At 46.2% G+C, this 19,222-nt stretch overlaps 3 protein-coding genes across 4 annotated transcripts; 2 read left to right on the top strand and 1 right to left on the bottom strand.

Moving 5' to 3' along the window:
- Positions 1-2: 2 nt before the first annotated feature.
- znf142 (zinc finger protein 142) lies at positions 3-7,632 on the bottom strand. The gene is made up of 8 exons (XM_068572726.1): positions 7,237-7,632; positions 6,652-6,690; positions 6,316-6,540; positions 4,904-5,728; positions 4,632-4,809; positions 1,599-4,491; positions 1,186-1,291; positions 3-793 (listed from the first exon to the last, which is right to left on the bottom strand). The coding sequence occupies exons 1-8, from the start codon at positions 7,256-7,258 to the stop codon at positions 240-242; spliced, it is 4,842 nt and encodes a 1,613-aa protein (XP_068428827.1). The 5' UTR covers positions 7,259-7,632; the 3' UTR covers positions 3-239.
- bcs1l (BC1 (ubiquinol-cytochrome c reductase) synthesis-like) lies at positions 7,275-10,967 on the top strand. Of its 2 annotated transcripts, none has more exons than XM_068572722.1 (7): positions 7,275-8,320; positions 8,490-8,629; positions 8,789-8,983; positions 9,449-9,512; positions 9,645-9,817; positions 10,059-10,176; positions 10,606-10,967. In XM_068572722.1, the coding sequence occupies exons 1-7, from the start codon at positions 8,001-8,003 to the stop codon at positions 10,853-10,855; spliced, it is 1,260 nt and encodes a 419-aa protein (XP_068428823.1). In that variant the 5' UTR covers positions 7,275-8,000; the 3' UTR covers positions 10,856-10,967. The 2 variants fall into 2 exon arrangements, with proteins under 2 accessions (XP_068428823.1, XP_068428824.1); XM_068572723.1 differs by having other exon boundaries at positions 7,991-8,111.
- Positions 10,968-12,691: 1,724 nt separating this feature from the next.
- cyp27a1.1 (cytochrome P450, family 27, subfamily A, polypeptide 1.1) lies at positions 12,692-18,759 on the top strand. The gene is made up of 9 exons (XM_068572663.1): positions 12,692-12,916; positions 13,539-13,720; positions 14,063-14,262; positions 14,455-14,652; positions 15,535-15,698; positions 16,281-16,447; positions 16,542-16,623; positions 16,747-16,947; positions 17,607-18,759. Exons 1-9 carry the CDS (start codon positions 12,692-12,694, stop codon positions 17,736-17,738), a joined length of 1,551 nt encoding a protein of 516 aa, XP_068428764.1. The 3' UTR covers positions 17,739-18,759.
- Positions 18,760-19,222: the final 463 nt, after the last annotated feature.

The raw sequence follows: 19,222 nt of genomic DNA, 5'->3' as shown, positions 1-19,222 counted from the left end.
TACATGCCCTTTGTGAATGCTTCAACATTCAGTCATTCCAAAACATTTTTGACTCATTGAGGCTCATTTATTCACAAAGGTTTCCTGAACACAACGGACTTCGACTAAAGCATGGTTTCCTTTTCACAGAGCACACCTTCCTTTCAATCCACATCCCCTCATTTCACAATATGCACCGATGGGTTTTATGAGCCTTTTTTTTAGTGTGACAGTCATACACATTGATAGTATTTCACTGTTCATTTTGGCAATGATTGTCTATCTCCAATGTCTTTGCGGTCTGCCTCTCTTTGCACAACTTCCTCATTTACTGCCTGTGCTTCGTCAGGCCTTTCTTCCTCCTCCTCCTCCTCTACATCTGCTGCTTTCTCAAGCGTCCCCTGCAAGGCCTCCTTCAGAGTCAGGCTAACGGCTTCAGAGTCCTTCGCCACCCCCTGCTCCACTGACACCTCTGGATGGTGCCTTCGCAAATGCTTGACCACCTGGAACTTCTGCTTGGCCCTGTAGGAGCAGTGGCGACAGCGGAAAGGTTGCTGCTTGGTGTGCGAGAGGTAGTGATGCCTGAGGCCCGCCGGCCACCGGAAGTCCTTGTGGCACAGGCCGCAGGAGTACGGCCGATCGTCACTGTGTTGCCGCTGGTGGGTCTTCAGTATGAAAGTGGTCTTGAAGGCTTTGCCGCATTTCTCGCAGACGTAAGGCCGCAGGTCGCAGTGCTGCGTGTCGCGGTGGGCGCGCAGAGCGTCCGCTCTGTTGGTGCGGTAGTCGCACTCGTCACAGGCGTACGGCTTGTCCCCTGCAGAAGACGAAGAAGACAGATACACACCTTGTTGATTCTGAGGAGTGTTCGGAAGTTGCTGGCAGGTGAAAAAAAATCACGCGGTAATCACGCGGTGAGCTAAAAATGCTACATGTTAGCAATCTTGGGAAGTTTGGCTGAGCGTTAAAGATGCTAAATCCAGAGCGGCTATGTGGACAAAGCACGCGGAAGCTGGGACTCCGACACACACAGAGGGAGAGTGGCTTTATTCTCTGCAAAGGTACCAGTGCACCACGATATTTTTACATTGTAATTAGCTGTTTGCTGCTGCATTAATGCTCCGAACCTCCAATTTACAGTAACATCCTGCCTCACACTAATACCAGAGGCAATGAGAGCATTAATCAGGTAGTTATCAAGCTGTATACCTGTGTGCTTGGTCATGTGGTACTTCAGCTGAGTCGCCCACTTGCATTTGAAGCCGCAATCTGGACAAAGGTACTTCTTCTCTTCTTGGTGAACCCTCATGTGAAGCTGTGGAAGAATTTAATGTAAAACAGAAAATGTACCATTTTCATCATACTTTGGTTTAGGTAAATACCTCCAATGTCAGGATAGAGAATACAGTAATAATCTATATAATATAATATATACAGTATATATGACCTTCTCATAATTTCTTCTCCAGAGTAACCCTTCGTTAATAAAGAATCGTGACAAAGACATGTGCTGACGTTTCTTTCAATAAATAAATGGCCTAATTGTATAATGTTCCATCCAAAACGGCCCCTTTAAAGACCTTTTATCTCACCCACAGCGGGACTGTAAGCTTTGAGCTTACCTTCAACCTCGACGGATCAGTGCAGGTGTAAGTGCACTGCTCGCAGCCGTAAGGCTTCTCTCCCGTGTGTATGCGAATGTGCCACGTGATCTTCTGCTTGTTCCGGGTTGAATACTCGCAGTCCGTGCATTTGTACAGACGCTTGCCCCCGTGGGAGCGGAAGTGCTGCTCCAACACCAGCTGGTGGCGACAAACAAACTGACAGGAGCTGCACTTGAAGGGCTTGTCCTCCGGAGGGCCCTCCTCGTGTTCGTTCAGGAGGTGCTGAGCCAAAAGCTGCCTCGTTTTGGACCCGAAGGGGCACAGCGGGCACAGATGTGCCAGGTGGGTTCTCTGATGGATCTCAAGGCCCTCCTTTGTCTTGAAAGACTCCTGGCAGATGTTGCACTTCACCTGAGGGTGCTTTCTCTCCCGGTGGGTCTTCAGGGCGCCCTCGCTGCCACAGGAGAAGTCGCACTGCTTGCACGAGAAACACGCCTGGGCCCGGTGCGCGCGCTTACAGTGGTTCCTCAGCGCGACCTCCGAACTGAACGGGGCGTCGCAATGAGCGCAAGGGTGGCGCAACTCGCCCGTGTGGCACCGGAGGTCGTGGCGCCTCACGTCGTCCAGCGCGTAGCCGCTGAAGTCGCAGCGGGAGCAGAAGTGCGTCGGCCGCTTGGCGTGGGCGCGCATCTTGTGCTGGCGCAGTTTGGTCACGGCCCCGAAGGTCTTGTCGCACGCGTCGCAGCCGTGGCGGCCGACGCCCGTGTGGAGAGACTCGTGCTCGTCCAGGCGATAACGCCTGGCGGTGCCAAAGGGGCAGTATCGGCAACGGTAGGGCCGCGCGCCTTTGTGTTTGAGCGCGACATGCAGCGCCAGGCATCGGCCCTGTTTGCAGGTGAAAGTGCAGTGCTGGCAGTGCAATCGTTTAGCAAGAGAAACTCTCTTTTTGCGGTGGACACCCGCAACGTGACAGGTCAGAGACATTTGAGATGAGGCGACGAGCGAACACATGGTGCACTGGACCTCACCTGGCTTCAAGCAGCCTCTCCTTTCATGACGGTCTAATGCTCTTTTCTGACTGCACTTAAATGCACAGCTCGGACAAGAGAAGACTCCATGTTTTTCTGAAGCTCTCCCAGTTCCGTCACTGCGCTCTTCCACCGAGTCCGCGTTGTCGCCGACCGACTCGCGACCGCACTCATTCTCCACTTGTGGAAGGATCTGTTCCTCTCTCTTCTTTAAGATCTTCCCGCAGTGCGAGAGATGGCGCTCAACTGTCGCGAGCCTGACTGATGAAAAATGGCACAGCTCACATTTGAATTTCCCGTCCTTTTTAGCGTAAAGGGACTCCTGCTTGCTGTCGGAAAACACTTGCTCCTTTGTAAGTGTGACTTTCAAAAGCTTCCTCGTCAGCATTTTGCTTGGCTGCTGTCCTTCACCTTTTGATAAATCAGATGTACCTACTTCCACTTCTTGCTGCCGATATTCCTGATTGTTTGAGTGCGTGGACTTCTGATTTACAAGTTCTGTCTGATGGGCATTTGTTGACTCGCCAACTTGTTTGGATGCTCCCTGGCCGACAGCAGAGTTGCCTTCTGCAGTATTTGAAATGCCTACGAATGCCCTCGTTTTCCGTGGAAGCGCTGGGCACTTCTTTGCGAGGTGGCTATCGAGGCCTCGCCTCTGTTTGAATTCTGCTCCACAAACCTGACATGCGTGTCCCTTTGTTCTCCCGCGGCACAAAGCCTGGCAGTGGTACTTCAACGCGGTCTCCTTGCCGGTGACGTAAGAGCACTTGTCGCATCGGTGAACGTCTTTGGTTGGCACCACGAGCATCTGCACCCTTCCCTCCAAGACCATGGCGTCTGCTTGGTCCTTGTCGTGCTTCTTCATAGCTTTCAGGCGGATCTCAGATTCTAATCGCTTGTTCTGCTCGGATGGAGGCGCGGAACTGATTGATCCGCCATCGTTCTCCGCCTCGGATGGTTGACACTCCCTCGGTTCAACTGGTCGACTTGTATTATGCGGAGGCGCGTAGTTGTCATCCAAGTCACTTTCTTCACATTCTGCATCTGCCATAGCTACGTTGTCTTCCTCTGATGAAGATGGAGCGGGGTCTGCCTTCTCTTGTGTTGGGATGTCAAAGCCATTGCGATTTAAACTGGCTGTGCTTGGAGCTTGACTTGTGCAGTGTCCTCCCTGACTTTGCAGAGAGGAGGTCTGATAGTCTGTGGTCGTGAGTGTCGTTAAGACGAGAGTACAGTACTCCTCGGGACTGTTCACAGGCGGAGGACTGCCAGAAACACCTTCATTAACAACATCAAAAGCATCCACAGAATCCACAGTATGTGGACAAGCTACGGCTCCTTCGGCGGCACCGTGATCCACCGAGCCAGGAAGATCAGATTGGTCTCTCTGAGAAGGTGGAGGTGCTTCAGAAGTGAATGCTTCAGACCGCTCGTGACCCGCCGAGGGCTTTTCGTAAAAATCCCGCAAGAACTCGGTGGAGTTCCTCTCCTTCTCCTTCGCGGCGTAGTTCTCTAGCCAAGCTTTGTCCCCGGGTACGTAGCCATGAGCTTTCCTCTTGTGCAGAAAGAGGCTGATGCTGCTGAAAGAGGAATAGAAGCAGAGGGCACACCGGAACTCTCTCAGCTTGGTGTGTTTGCAGTTCTCGTGGTTTTGGAGGGCTTGTCTGTAGCAGGTGGTGTACGTGCAGTATTTGCACTTGAAGACAGATGACGGTTTCTCCTCACCAGAGTGTTTGGCCAACATGTGATTGCGGAGCTCATATTTACGCTTGCAGGCATACGCGCAGATCTCGCACATGAGCGATTTGGCCTGATGCCGTAACTTGTGGCTGTTCAGCTGGTCCATGCGGTGGCAGCGGTAGGGGCACTGGTCACACTGATACCTAGGACAGGAGACAGGAAGCTGTCACAGGAACATAACACATGGAGAAGAGGCCTATATGGGCATGGGCATAAGGCTAAATAACTGAAAACACCTTATAAATAACCAATGGTTGTATAGAACCTACTGAGGTATATCTACCTGAGGTCGCCAGCATGTTTCCTCATGTGGACATTCAGATAGTGCTTCCATTTGGTGACGTATCCACATTCAGCGCACATGAAGTTCTTGTCGTCTGAGTGGGTGAGCATATGCTTCGAGAGGTAAGACTCATCTCGGCATCTGAAGTCACAACGGCTACACTTGTGGGGCTTCTCACCTATTACAGGGAAAGATATTTTACATCAGGACACGTGAATGAAATCGGCTCCGCAAAAAGTCCAAACGTGACGGTAAATCAATTGGCTCCTCACCGCTGTGCATCAGCATGTGGCGCTTCAAGCCCCGTTTATGCGAGGTCACGTAGCTGCACTGAGGGCAGCGATGGGTCTTCTCGTTGGCGTGCAGGTGACCGACGTGCTGCTCGAACTCCACGGGGTTGAACGTGACGAAGGGGCAAAAGTCACAGCGGAGCTCCTCGTTTCCCGGGTGGCCGTGTCGCTGGTGCTGGAGGAAGACGCTCTTATTGGAGCAAGAAAAGTCACACTGGGAGCAGTGGTAGGCGAGGTGCGTCCGATGATGAGCCTCCATGTCCGCCTCGCTTTGGAAGACGACAGCGCAGGCGTGATGACGACACTCCACGGCCTTGACCCCGTGCGCCTCGGCCGCGTGCCGGAGAAGTTCTTTGCGCGAAGCGCTCTGGAAGGGGCAACCCTCTTGGAAGCAGGCCACGGGCTTGCCGCCCGACAGGACGTTGTGCGTCTTCATGTGGGCCTTCAGCGACCTGCTCTGGCGAAAGCTTTGACCACAGGTGGGGCAGGGATAGCCGTGATCCGCCGCGTCGCCCTCCGCCTCGTCGGCATGCACGCTGGCGAGGTGTCGGCGGACGGCGTTCCGCTCCACGGCGGAGTACTCGCACAAGTGGCAGCGGTGGACCTTGTCGCCGGCCTCACGGAGACGATGTATGCGCAGCTTGCTCTTGCTGGTGAAGTAGCGCTTGCAGTTGTTACACTGGAGGCCGGGGTCGGGGAAATGTAAATGGAGGTGCTCCTGCAGGTGGGAGCGCATCTTGAAGCAGCGGCGACACTTTGGGCAGGTGTGGGTGCGGTAGGTATGCTCGGATCCTTCCGCGAGGTACTCTGGTGGACGAGAACACGTGGGATTCGTTTTTAAGCATTGTGGCAAAAGTTTGTAAAGAATGCGTCAGTATATTTTCCATTGACACATTAGAAATATCTCAACCAGAATAAAAACACACTTTTGTCTTTGTCACACTGTTTTATCCGTCAGACGCTTTAATCACTGCTGTTCTCAGACGGACAAAACAACTGCTGGACGAATCGTACGATTAGTGATGGCTGAATTCCATTTAGCTGATGCTGGCTCATTGTCAAGACTAACTGAGACACTTTAATTGAACACAGTCATCATTAATGTTATTAAAAACACCTATGCTTCTCCCTCTATGAAATGTTAAAATGTCTTCTGTGAAAAAAAGACTATTACTCCTGCTTTGGTGGCTTTAACCACATAAATTTTAGCAAAATGGGCCGTAGTCCCATCCAATTACTGCACTGCTAAATTCTCCTTTGCGAGTGCAAGAAAACTGCCATGGGCTTTGTGGGCTGGAGAAATCACATGTTTTTGTCACCTCTGTTTGCTTTATTATTCAATACAACCTTCACTGCTACTCGCTATGACATACCAGGCAGACAGGTGTACGTACCTTTGGAAGGTGACAAAGTGGCGCCCCCTGCTGATGGTTTGAGTCTTTCCACGACCTTTCTCACTCTTTTATTATTGCGCTTTGGCCTCTCAGGCGGCCCCTCACTCCCATCTTCTGTTGATGATGATGCGAGAGCTGGTTTGGGGATGAGCTTTCTCTTCGGCCTGCCGGACACCTGAGGCTGGGTGCTTCCATCGGTGCATGCAGTGGCTGCAGTCTCCTTCTCTATGAACAGATGTACCAAAAATGTTCATTTGAAGCGTTTCCTTTTTGAAAACCAAGCACAGGTTTAATGGATTTCTGGATGTGCAAATCATAACACCAACTCTGTTTTACCTTGAGCACACGGGGGCTGAAGATTGTGCTCCACAGTGTCTGGAAAAAAACAGATTAAATTGCAGCATGTTTTTCAGAAATCAATAACACGTCTTCAGTAAAAAAAAATTAAAAAAAATGACAGTCTTCTGTGTGGAGTCCAGAGTAACATCAAAACAGTGGCTCTGTTTTCAGGAAGGTGAAATGAAATTTAAAGAAAAATGCTGTTTCACAAACAAGGACATTTTTTTTAATGTAATTTATCAAGAGACCATTAATAAAAAGGAAAAATACTGTGCTCAAGGACAATAACAAACCTCCAATACGCTGAAAATGGTAAACGATATTTTTTGCATTGAATTTACGGTTCACGAGACACTGCAATTCCTCTTAATGCAGAAAACTCGCCATCGCCACACTGAGACAACTACAATATCCACAGTAACTGAGATTAGTACAATGACTTGAGTTTTCTTTATCAGGGCCTAATTTACTCTCCTTGTCGCCTTGTATTTTCTTCACAAGGTGACGAACATTAGACATTAGTTCCTCCACCCTGGCAGGACAAACCACAGACTGAAAGGCACAAACAGAACATCAACCTACCGCCTTGGTTTCCACGGTCCATTCTGTCCGAAACACAGTATACCAACCATTATCCGTTTGACGGCATCCAACTCGTAAACTTCATCTTTACTGCTCGGACTGTCCAATTAAACCTACGTGATAGTAGCCGAAGTTTCACTTACTTTCTTTTGATACTATAAACTGGTATCAATACGCTAACAACACCGCTGGTAAGTGAGCTATCGTTAGCTTCTTGTTAATATGGTCGCTCCTCGTCTCAGTTCCTGCTCGCAATTAATTTCGCCGCAGTGGTCCGTGCAGTCTCCAGTAAAAACGCATACGTATTATATGTACGTATACTGACACCAACAACATTTATCTCACGTTAATTTGAGTTGTCATATTTGCTCACGAGCGAAATTATGTGAAGATAACATGAAGTAGGAACGAAAGAGTGGGAGAAGCGCGCTGTCGGAAGGATATTCGCCGAACACAGGAAGTGTAGTAAAGGTCGCTGCCACTAATGCGCACAACCTCCACACATGGGGATGTTAGGAGGTTGAACACACTGGAAATGACAGCACCCCAAGACAGCTATACAAGATAGAGAAAAAGAAGGCAAGTCAGTGGAATAGGACCGGATGTATCACAAGAAACTACAGCGGGTGTTGTTCGAGGTCATGCTTCCCAGCAGGTCTTCATTCTGGGCTATAATATGGATCAAATGAGTTTGCACACAGTGGCACAACAACTATAAAGTCGGATTCAACTTGTGGGGGAGTGCGCGCGCAGATACCAGCAACATGCCCCTGTTAGACATTCTGGACGGACTGAAGGACAACCCGTACTTTGGGGCTGGGTTTGGACTGGTTGGGCTCGGGACAGCGATGGCGTTGGCCAAGAAAGGTGTCCAGGTGGGAATGATCTTCTTCCGCAGGCACTACATGATCACTCTGGAGGTCCCCAGCAAGGATAAGAGCTACCACTGGCTGCTGAGCTGGATCACCAAGAACAGCAAGCACACGCAGCACCTGAGCGTGGAGACCTCCTATCAGGCACACGAGAGTGGGCGGGTTAGCACACAGTTTGACTTCCACCCGAGCCCTGGGAACCACATCATCTGGTCAGAAGAGTTCTCTATTTATACATCTAACAGCTTAACACACCAATAACCCCCTTTTTAAAAGCTATACATCGGGTTGAATATGTCCTAAAAATACAGATATGATACCTACAATTACGATCTCTTGGGCAGTACATCATCTGACACTGTCATCTCTTGTGTTCGGCAGGTATGGAAGGAAGTGGATCAGGGTGGAGAGGACAAGAGAGAAGCAGATGGTGGATCTGCACACTGGGACCCCGTGGGAGTCTGTGACATTCACTGCTTTAGGCAGAGACAAACAAATGTTCTTTAATATCCTCCAGGAAGGTGAAGGTTTACACATATGTCCACAGTATATACCACACACACACACTTCACAGCCGCATGCTGTATGAGAGCTGAAACTGCAACACACTTGACTTGTGGTGTGTCCATTTACCATCAAAAACAATTCATTTTAGTGCACTTATCATTCATGTTTTTCAGCAAGAGAACTGGCCCTGAAGCAGCAAGAGGGAAGAACAGTGATGTACACAGCCATGGGCGGGGACTGGAGGCCCTTTGGCTTCCCACGCCGACGCAGACCCCTCAGCTCCGTGGTGCTGGAGGGAGGATTGGCCGAAAGAATCGTAGCTGATGTGAAGGAATTTATTGGGAACCCCAAGTGGTACACAGACAGAGGTAAAATGTCCTGGTGTTAGACATGTCATTAAACTCAGTAATTCCGTGCATAATATGTTGTGTTTGTTTTATGTTCATGTTAGCGTTTTATATGTATATGACTTGTGTTTTCATTTCATAACCAGTATTGTTGTGCCTGCCTCCAGCATCTGTCAAGTCTTTTATGTTGGTACATTCACTAACACTTTGACATGTAACGTTTAAATGTTGAGAGAGATACCTTTTTTGGAAAAATAAACAAAAACATGATAACTTGAGCACAGAAAATATGAATTTGCAAGCTGATTTTTGTACTATGCTTGGAAAATGGTCGCAGTGATGAATCGTACAGACAACATGGAAAACAACGGGGATGTTCCGAATACATTAATTTGTCTTTTTGTGTGTGTTTTGAAAAAACATGGTGGAATTTATAGGTCTTGGTTCTGTGTGACCGTGTTAATATATATGTGTTGGTCAATGCAGGCATACCCTACAGAAGAGGATATCTGCTGTATGGCCCTCCAGGGTGTGGGAAAAGCAGCTTTATGTGAGTGTGCTTTTTGGTTTGAGCTCTTGCCATCCTCGTTTACACTCTGTGTGATTGGAAAGACGGGGCTGTGGGCCGGCTTGTGCTTTGGTGCAATTTCACCTCCATCTCCGTGTTCTCATTGCATTCCAGCACGGCCCTGGCAGGCGAGCTGGGCTACAGCATCTGTCTGATGAGTCTGAGCGACCAAAGCCTCTCAGATGACCGTCTGAACCACCTCCTGAGCGTGGCACCGCAGCAAAGCATCATACTGCTGGAGGACGTAGACGCAGCCTTTGTCAGCCGAGAGCTGCTTCACGCAGAGAGTAAGTAACAGGGAATGTTTGGGATTTGTTAGAAACTCATCATGAAAAAGAGGTTGTATTATATAAACTAGAACTTACAGTCTCTCTGTCTACATTAACTCATGAGATGTTTTCATTTATGCTTCAACTTGTATTTTTCGGGCGTAGAAGAGGTAGAATTCACTACTGTGATCGTTCAGGCAGACTTTGTTTCAGTCTCTTTTGATGGCAGGGTTCAAATTGTTTTCCCTTTGCCTTCCAGACCCTGTGGCCTACCAGGGAATGGGGAGACTGACCTTCAGTGGCCTGCTTAATGCTCTGGATGGAGTGGCTTCATCTGAGGCCAGAATAGTTTTTATGACCACAAACTTCATTGAAAGGTACTGTTTGGAAGAGAAATTGTAAACCGTATTCATGAAGTGTGTCCATGCTGAAAAAAAACAAACACATTTCAACGTTCCCGTTGCTGATCTTCAAAGTCAAAGTCAGCTTTATTGTCAAAAAACATTGAGACAACATGTATATTAAGAAAAACTATCATTTGATATTATAGCAGCAGTCAGACATAAGAGTCCAGAGGAAGGAGTGGGAGAAAGTGGGAGTATTTACAGTGTCATACGGCCAACACATTCTTTCACTTAAACAAACCACACGCGTGCACCCGTTTCTCTCTTAGGTCCCTCCAGAGTCTGTCCAGGCTGCCAACTGAGTCCAACCGCCATGTTCGACCGATGATCCGGTGCATCCCGCTGGTATTTTCAGCGACATTAACTGCCACTCTTGCTCTTGCTTGTGATCTCTGCACACAGGTTGGACCCCGCGCTGATCCGACCTGGCCGCGTTGACCTGAAGCAGTACATCGGCAATTGCACGCACTGGCAGCTCACGCAGATGTTCTGCCGGTTCTACCCAGGCGAGCCGGCCTCCGAAGGAGAGCGGTTCGCGGAGCGCGCCTTGGCCGTCCACTCTGAGATCAGCGCCGCCCTGGTGCAAGGACACTTTCTGTTGCACAAAATGGACCCCGCGGGATCTATAGACAATGTTGCGCAAATGAAGTGATGACAGGACACCCGAGTGTTTTGAAGACTGTTTACTTCTTAAATGTGAGAGCCACTGTTTTTACATTTCAAGGCGAAGTAATGGTATTAATAAAAACAGCCGTTGCATCAAAGACAGAGACTGTATCTGCAGTTAATGATTGATACCAAATACATACATTTCTGCTGAGAGCATTCCATCATGTGAATGGCACATACTTACTTCCCATGTTAGACTATCATGGAGTGCATTTGAGCGAGGGACCCAAGGCTAAAGCTGCGTGAGTGGAGTTGCTCAACGGGCAGCAGCGAAGTCGAAGGAATCATCTTCAACCTGCAACCGACAGACCATGGCTCTTTGTTCACATGCCCGGTGTAAAGGCCCAGATCGTAACCCACATGTAAACAAAAGCGTCGCCTGACACAGGAAAAGGGCCCAAAGCTATTAGCAGGTTGTTTTTTTTTTGGTAAATTATGTTTATTCTCAAAAGCTATCTTTTCTACCATTTCATGTTCTGCATTAAGAAGAGATATTGGTCGATAAGATCCACGTTCATTTACATCCTTTCTAGGTTTTAACAGAGTAATTGATGCATGTGTCAGGGTCAGTACTGTGGGGTTAAAGAGAACGGTTAAATGATAGAAGTGGAATTACTGGAGCTTGGTCAGATTTCACTATTGCAGAGTATCCTGTATTAGCCACTGATTGAAGGAGGGTTTTATCAATAAAAAAGGATTCAAGACTTGTGGGTATGAAAGTAGAAATACAAATTATTATTATACAAACAGCTATAAAAACAGATCCTTACATTTGTAAAGTAAAATTACAATGCAGACTTGTTCAAGCTGATCCCTGCTATGTCCATGTGTATGGCTTTGAGATTTTACTGTACAGTTTTGGAGAAAAGTGACTTCAAAATCAGCTTCAATGACATATTGATATTCATAAGTTCACAATTTTCAATATTCAAACGGCTATAAAGACAGATCCTTAAACTTGTAAAAGAAAAATTGCAATGCAGTCTTGTTCCGGCTGACCACTGCTTGTGATGTTTCGATGCTAGTTATTCACCCAGTTTATTTGTACGTCAAAGAAACACTCACAAAGGAAAGATAAAACATTAAAAGTATGGAGGGGGGCTTATTTCAACCACTTTTAAATGGAAGTTTAACTGCTTCTATATTTCTCAGCTAGTTGTACCCGCAGCTGTTGCATCTGCAAAATGACAGCAGCAAGCACATAAAGCGACATGTTTTTTCCTGGAGAAAATGTAGCCTTCTCATGTTACTGTGTTACCGTTGGGCTCTAAAGCCAACAAGTACAATGAGCAGATGCGACTGGAGCCACACAAGAGATCCTAAAACGCTGTGTTTGTGTGTGCACATACTACTCGAGTTTGAAGCAGGACACATCTTGAGTGCTTCTAAGAGGAAGCATGTGCTGAGCTCAAAAGTTATGTAATCCAGGAAAAAAAGCCCATAAACAGCTTATAAAGGTCTCTGAGACTTTGAGTGAGGCTATTCCCGACCGGAAACACACGTTAATGTCTTAGTAATTAGTTAAATTTGTTGTGATTTATAATATGTGATGTAATCCATTTAAAGTATATTCTCTACCATCTCTTTGTTTTTAATCAGGAACTTTAACTTTTCATTTTGTGGTCCATGTCTGATAATTAAAAAATAATGTAATTAGCATACACTTTAATGATATATTGGGACTCGGAATTGGGCGAGTGGGTGGAGTGGCCCCTGGTTGATCCTTGAGAGCTGTGCTTTATGTAAGACTTGGCCCCTCCCTGCTCCGCCAGACTCTCGGCTGTAACAGGAGCCGTGCGTTTTCCATTCTGCTCTCAATATGGCTGCACGGTTGTACCGGAGTCTGATGAGCGGGAATGGACGCTGGCCGCTGCTGCCGGGCCCAAACGCCGTGGCCCGGGTCTGCTCCACAGGGCCGGGGGGCCCGTCCTCTGCATTCCAGGACAAGCCTCGGACCGTGGACGACCTCCCGCACGTCAGCTTCTTGGAGCTACTCTACAGGATGGTGTTTCAGGGTTTCTACAACCGTTTGCATGAGCTCCAGGTAAGCCAGGCTGCAGTGGACTGCGTGGTTTCTGGGTATCTGTCTCGCTCTCTCACTCTCTCTCACACACACACACACACACACACACACACACACACACACACACACACACACACACACACACAGCAGGTCTCTGCCACAGTTTTCATCTGCGTGCGTTCCAGAAGTAACCTGATAATCAAGTAGTTGCAACCAAGATTCATATATTGGCTGCAACTCCTTTGTCTTTTTGCAAAAACAATCTTGATTTACTTCAGGTGTTTGTGTGTACTATGTGCGACAGTTCATCACACAAGTTGTCGGGCTGGTTCTATTACCTTTTGTTCCCATAGTAACCTCCAGATAACAACAGCCAGTCTCAGCTTACTCTCAGAGGAGAGGATTGTTTGCAGGACCGCTTTCTGCAGCTCACCTATCTGCTCACAGGCTGTACAAATGTGCAATGTGTTGTTTATTCATGGGTCTGATAATCCAATGTTGATTTGATTTTGATATGATGTTTATGGAGCAGCAGCTCGACTTGTTTCTTTCTTTCTTTCCCTGTGCGTTACGAGAGTGCTGACGCACCGGTTTCTCTGTTTCCGCATCTTTCTCTCTCTTGTACTTTGCCTTTTTTTTTAAGATCTATGACAAGCAGCGGTACGGGCACATATACAGAGACGGACTGCAGTCGGTTTCCGTGAACACCCCGAAGCTGCTGGAAGAAGTTATGAGGAACGACGGGAAGTTCCCTCAACGGGGAGACATGGTGGCGTGGAAGGAGTATCGGGACATGAGAGGATTCGGCTATGGGCCTTTCACGGAGTAAGACTGACAAATATTATGTTATGTGCCCAGAAATGCATTCCACATATATTTAAAACAATAATTTACAGAAAGGCTTTCCAGGGCAAAGTCCTGTCATGTGAGAGGGTCATATTCTTCTTCTTCTTCTTCTTCTTCTTCTTCTTCTTCTTCTTCTTCTTCTTCTTCTTCTTCTTCTTCTTTCTTCTTCTTCTTCTTTCTTCTTCTTCCATTCCTGACTACTCTGTTGATTACCGCTGCATTCATAAATTACAAACACATGGATAACACAAATCTCACATGTTCTGAAACCTGATGGGCTTTGCTTTTTGTTTCTCTCTGTGACTGTACATCTGTTCCCAGGGAGGGGGAGAAGTGGTACAACCTAAGGGTGGTGCTGAATAAGCGCATGCTGCATCCAAAAGACTCTGCACAGTACGATGGCGTTATCAACGACGTGGTGACGGCCTTCATCAAGAGAATCTACTTCCTACGTCAGTGTAGCCCGACGGGCGATTTGGTGACCAATGTGGCCAATGAGCTCTATCACTTCTCACTAGAGGGTATGTAGACAACATGTGCATGGTGCATGTTCATGCAAGCAACTGCAACCTCTCCTGTGTGCCAATAGTGTAGGTTAGTGTAGTTGCAATTGAAGAAATACGATTTTGATTTAGTTTGAGTGCAACTTCTATTGAGGGAGAGCAATCTTGCAGACGGGTTCTCTGATGTCTTATCTTAAATCTTAACCTCAGGTATTGCCGCCATTCTGTTCGAGACAAGGCTCGGCTGTCTGGAAAATGAAATCCCTGCAGGTACTGCAGACTTCATCGACGCCATATCGCAGATGTTCTCCAACAACATGGCTGCGTTTCTGACGCCCAAGTGGAGCCGCAATCTGCTGCCCTACTGGGGGCGCTACATTGCAGGCTGGGAGGGTATCTTCAGCTTTGGTGAGTTGGCTTTTGTTGCTCCATAACACCTTTTAGAAGCAAAGTGCGTTGTGATATAAAGTGTGACAAAACTGTGGACACAATGCACAGTTGTGTTACTGGAGAAAGTTATCTCTATCTATTTTTATTAGTATTGAGCAACTCTCCTCTACATATTTTGAGAAATATGATACCGTTCAAAGGTTTGGAATAGACGGCAACCTCCGCGTAAGAAAAGTGAAGCCAACGCTTTAAAGTTGCATTCTTTTTAATGGCCAGCAGGGGGCGACAGTTTGTATAGAGGTCTGAAAGAAAATGGCCCTACTTTACTCAAATTATTCTCTTGGTAAACATAAGTTTATGCTCTCAAACACTGCACATATTCATGACAGAAAGAGACAAAGCCATCTGAGCAATACTTCAATACAAATAGAAAAAATCTATCTCCATACCAGTTTGGAGGTTTGTTGCCTTGCTCAACGGCACCTCGACAGTGCCCATGAGGTAAACTTTCCAGTCGTTTCAAGCTTAATATGAAGCTTACTTTCACCTTTTGGCACAGGACGGGCAGAAACCGGTCTCTTCATGTTTAGTGTACGGAGGTTTCAATTGAATCAGCATATTTCCCAAAATGTCAAAGTACTTAACTGTTAAGGATCCGGGAATTTATTCTTAATTTGTTTCTCGTTTCCTTTTAGAAGTTCAGTCTACTCGCGTGTCATGTCTGGTTTAACCACGTATGTCGAATCATCCTGCTCTCTTTCTGTAAAATTATCTTTAATTGTAGTGAAATTAAAATCCAGGAGAAACTTTTTTCTTTTTTTTTTTAAATTTTCATGTTTGTACGAGTTTATTTTTGAGTATACTAAAATGTGACACTTCCATTTCTCCTCTTATTTTCAGCAAAAGACTTGATTGACAAGAAGCTGGAGGTCATTCAGCAGCGTGTGGACAGTAACCATGATGTGGAGGGCGAATACCTCACATACCTCCTCTCAAACACTCAGATGAGCATGAAAGATGTGTACGGCAGCATCGCGGAGCTCCTGTTAGCTGGAATGGACACGGTGAGTATGATACTACCTCCGATTGTTTAGATAAAATCCTCCTACCTCCTCTTCAAATGAGTGAGAGGAAAAACATGGAACATGGCAGAAAAAGGTGAAAACTGGGCTATAAATATGTGTTCTGCCTCCGTTAGCTGTAATGACCACACTAAATACTCTGCATCGTATTAGACTTGAAAGCTCCAACGTGAACAGACATTAATTAGACTTAAGTACATTGTGCTGATGATAGACTTTTACGGTGCGCTATTAATAGTTTTGCCACTTACAGTTAAGAGTTTTACATCAGAAGTAACATTTGGGGTCTTTTTCCATTTCCACTGCCAATAGTTAGAAAACAGGTGAAAGCTGGAGAATACGGTCAAAAAGCCCCAGGAAATATCTCTAATATATCTATGACTCATTTTAAAAACATCTGATGCTATTCCTGGTTTGTCCAAAATGATTTTCTGAAAATGCATCATTGTAAAATGTCTAAATATCAGCTGGACCGCCACTCGTCTTCCACCTTTTTTCCTCTTCGGCATGTATGGTGTGCGTTTCTCGGCCCGCTTCCTTGATGTCGTGCCTTTGCTTGTCAAGACCTCCAACACCCTCACGTGGACTTTGCACCTGCTGTCCAAGTACCCTGAAACCCAGGACAGACTTTACGAAGAAGTGTCCACATCGGTGCCGGCGGACCGGGACCCCTCCGCTGCCGAGGTCACCCGGATGCAGTATTTAAGGGCCGTTATCAAGGAGGCCCTGAGGTGAGACCGGTCATATCTGTTATTTGCCCCGCATCGGACAGCGACATAAAAAACAACCGAAAACCAAATGAAATGATCCGTTCTCGTTTCTCAGGATGTACCCGGTGGTTCCGATGAACGCAAGGGTCATTGCAGAAAAGAACGTTACCATTGGTGGATATCAATTCTCAAAGAAAGTGAGTCCACTTTTTTTTTTCTTTCTTTTTAATCTTACAGCATTATTAGACCTTTTTTCCCGTCATTGTAATGCAAAAATCAGAGTTTCAGTTTTTCATCTCTTGACCGTCGTGTTCCACCAGACCGCTTTCCTGTTTTGTCACTACGCCATCAGTCACGACGAGGACACGTTCCCAGAACCGTTCACGTTCAAGCCTGAGCGATGGCTCCGCGACGGCCGCAAGAGGCCACACCCCTTCGCCTCCATCCCCTTCGGCTTCGGAGTGAGAGGCTGTGTCGGTCGCCGGATTGCTGAGCTGGAGATGTATCTGGTTGTGTTTGCGGTACGTGACGAGGGAGGAAAACCTCTTGCTGCATCGCCGTCGCACACATGGATGTGATGGAAAGCTTCATGGCGCGTCGAGCAACAGCAAAACACTGCTTTGAAAGTCTGCTTGGTGGGACTCGAGTTGGCTCAAACATTTGCATTTGTAGAGCAGCCAATAGGAGAGATTGACTGACTGAGAGCTCCTCCTGTTATTGGCTCGCTTTTCTAAAGTCTGACAAAGAAACTGTGCTGCTGTATTTGGTTCTGTGTTTTCAGACTCCTTGACTGGCAAGATGCTGAAAGGTTATTATGTATTTATTGCCCTAGGACACAAACATGTTTAGTACTTATTTATTATAAGATCGACTTTAAGAACCTGCTTGAGCAAGACTGTGTGAAAGTCACCAAACATTCTGCCAAATGAATTTTGGCACAAAATGGTATAATCATGTCATCCCATCCTTCATAGTAATAAGTCACAAGGAGTGGCCGCATGACTTAGATCCACAATATACAGTTGTCATGCCTTAGACAAACAGCTTTTATTAGCATTCATCCCGAACGTGCTGAGACAAAAACCCAAAACAAAACCATGAGCTAAAATGCTCTAAACAGCAGAGGAGTTTTACGTGTGTCACTTTCACTTATTTTAATTTATTTTCTTCTTTCCTCCAGGTCATCAGGCAGTTTGAGATCAAACCAGACCCCAACATGGGAGAGTTGAAAAGCATCAACCGCACCGTTCTGATACCAGACCAACAACTGAACCTGCACTTTGTGGCCCGAGGCAGCAAAGACGGCGCTTGATTTGCTTTTTTCAGATTTTTAAAAAAAGAAAAGAAAAAGGATGTCTGCTGTATTAAGATACAGGTGTGAAACTGTTGCTGTAACAAATGCAAGTAAATGTAAAATGGACATTATTATTATTATGCAAAATAGAAAATATTACTCTGTAGCATTTACAAAAGTTACGAACCATTTGATATTTTGAAGCACTGTGGAAACCGTGAGCACTTCTGGAATGTAAGCCAGTGATACTCTTTACTCACAAGAGGCCGTTGTTCACACCGAATCTGCAGAATGCGCTTTTCTGAGGTAAGAAATTAGAAAGAGTATTAACATAAAGAATATTTTGTAATATTTTGCTGTTTCTTGCCTTTGCACCCGGCTCACTTCAGTTAAGATCAAAGGTTGGCACTGCCTTTAATGGTTTTAAAATGAACACCTGCGTAAATAACACTTTCACAATCGAGGTGGGACTATTTACAAAACTTGAATTGTGTATTTATTGCCCTTGAATGAGATGCATATGGACTGTTTTCCAAGTAACTGAATCCTTCCACAGCATTCTTAGACCCTCTTTTCTCGTGAAACTCCACGTCAGTAAGCTGGACAATGATCAAGGGCGGGTTTGTGAGTCAAACTTGATTCAACAAGTCTGCCGGCTGCTCAGCGATCACAATTGTACGTCAACTTGCCGCCCTCATAGTGATGGATCACCATGACTTCCAGATAACTTCGGGGTGGGAACGGTAAATGTAAATCAGCTTCAGGTTGCTCGGATTAATTCTGCAGCTGATCAGGGAAAGTGGACATGGGTCACAGTCAGGAGGATGAGTCTGAGGGCATTGGGCTGCGGTAGTGGCTGGAGGCGGGACTAAGAGGCTGAGCAGGTCAAATAAAAACTGAGACAAGCATTGAGACACAAATGCTGTACATTTTTTTATTTTACACACATACGCATTATTTTTTTTTCAGTTGTCATGTCAGAGTTGTCATTCAATTTTGTTTCCATTTCTTATTATTTTGTGGTATTTTGGCAACAAACACGAAGGCTATTGTTTTGTAAACTTGATTCTGATTATAAATAAAAACATTTAATCTACCTTTTCTGTAATATTTGTGTGCGTCTCAAGAACGGTAAAGGTTGTACTTTTTGCTCTGCTACATTTATTACACGCTTTAGTTCCTGTTCCGATTACAATTTTACATAAAACAAACATTGATCCTCTTAAAATTCAATGCTTTACAGAAGATTAGACCAGTAATTTGATTTCTAACTAATTACCAACACAGCACTGTCTCATTGGGGCTCTTGTTCCTGTTTCAGATGTTTGCGTATTGTGTGCAGTTCCACTAGAGAGACATTTTCCTGCTAAACTTGTTATCTAGCTAATAGTCAAAAAGAAGGAAAACTGTCCACAAGACAAACTGATTCGTGCAGCAGAACGCTCATTAATCATTTAACAACCCCTCAAATGTACCTTGTGGTCATCCAAAGGGGCCAGACC

Source organism: Clinocottus analis, unplaced genomic scaffold (genome assembly GCF_023055335.1).
Source record: "Clinocottus analis isolate CAN_PGR_092001 unplaced genomic scaffold, fCliAna1.0.p SCAF_12, whole genome shotgun sequence".
NCBI lineage: Eukaryota > Metazoa > Chordata > Actinopteri > Perciformes > Cottidae > Clinocottus > Clinocottus analis.
This window is presented reverse-complemented; position numbering and strand designations above follow the sequence as displayed.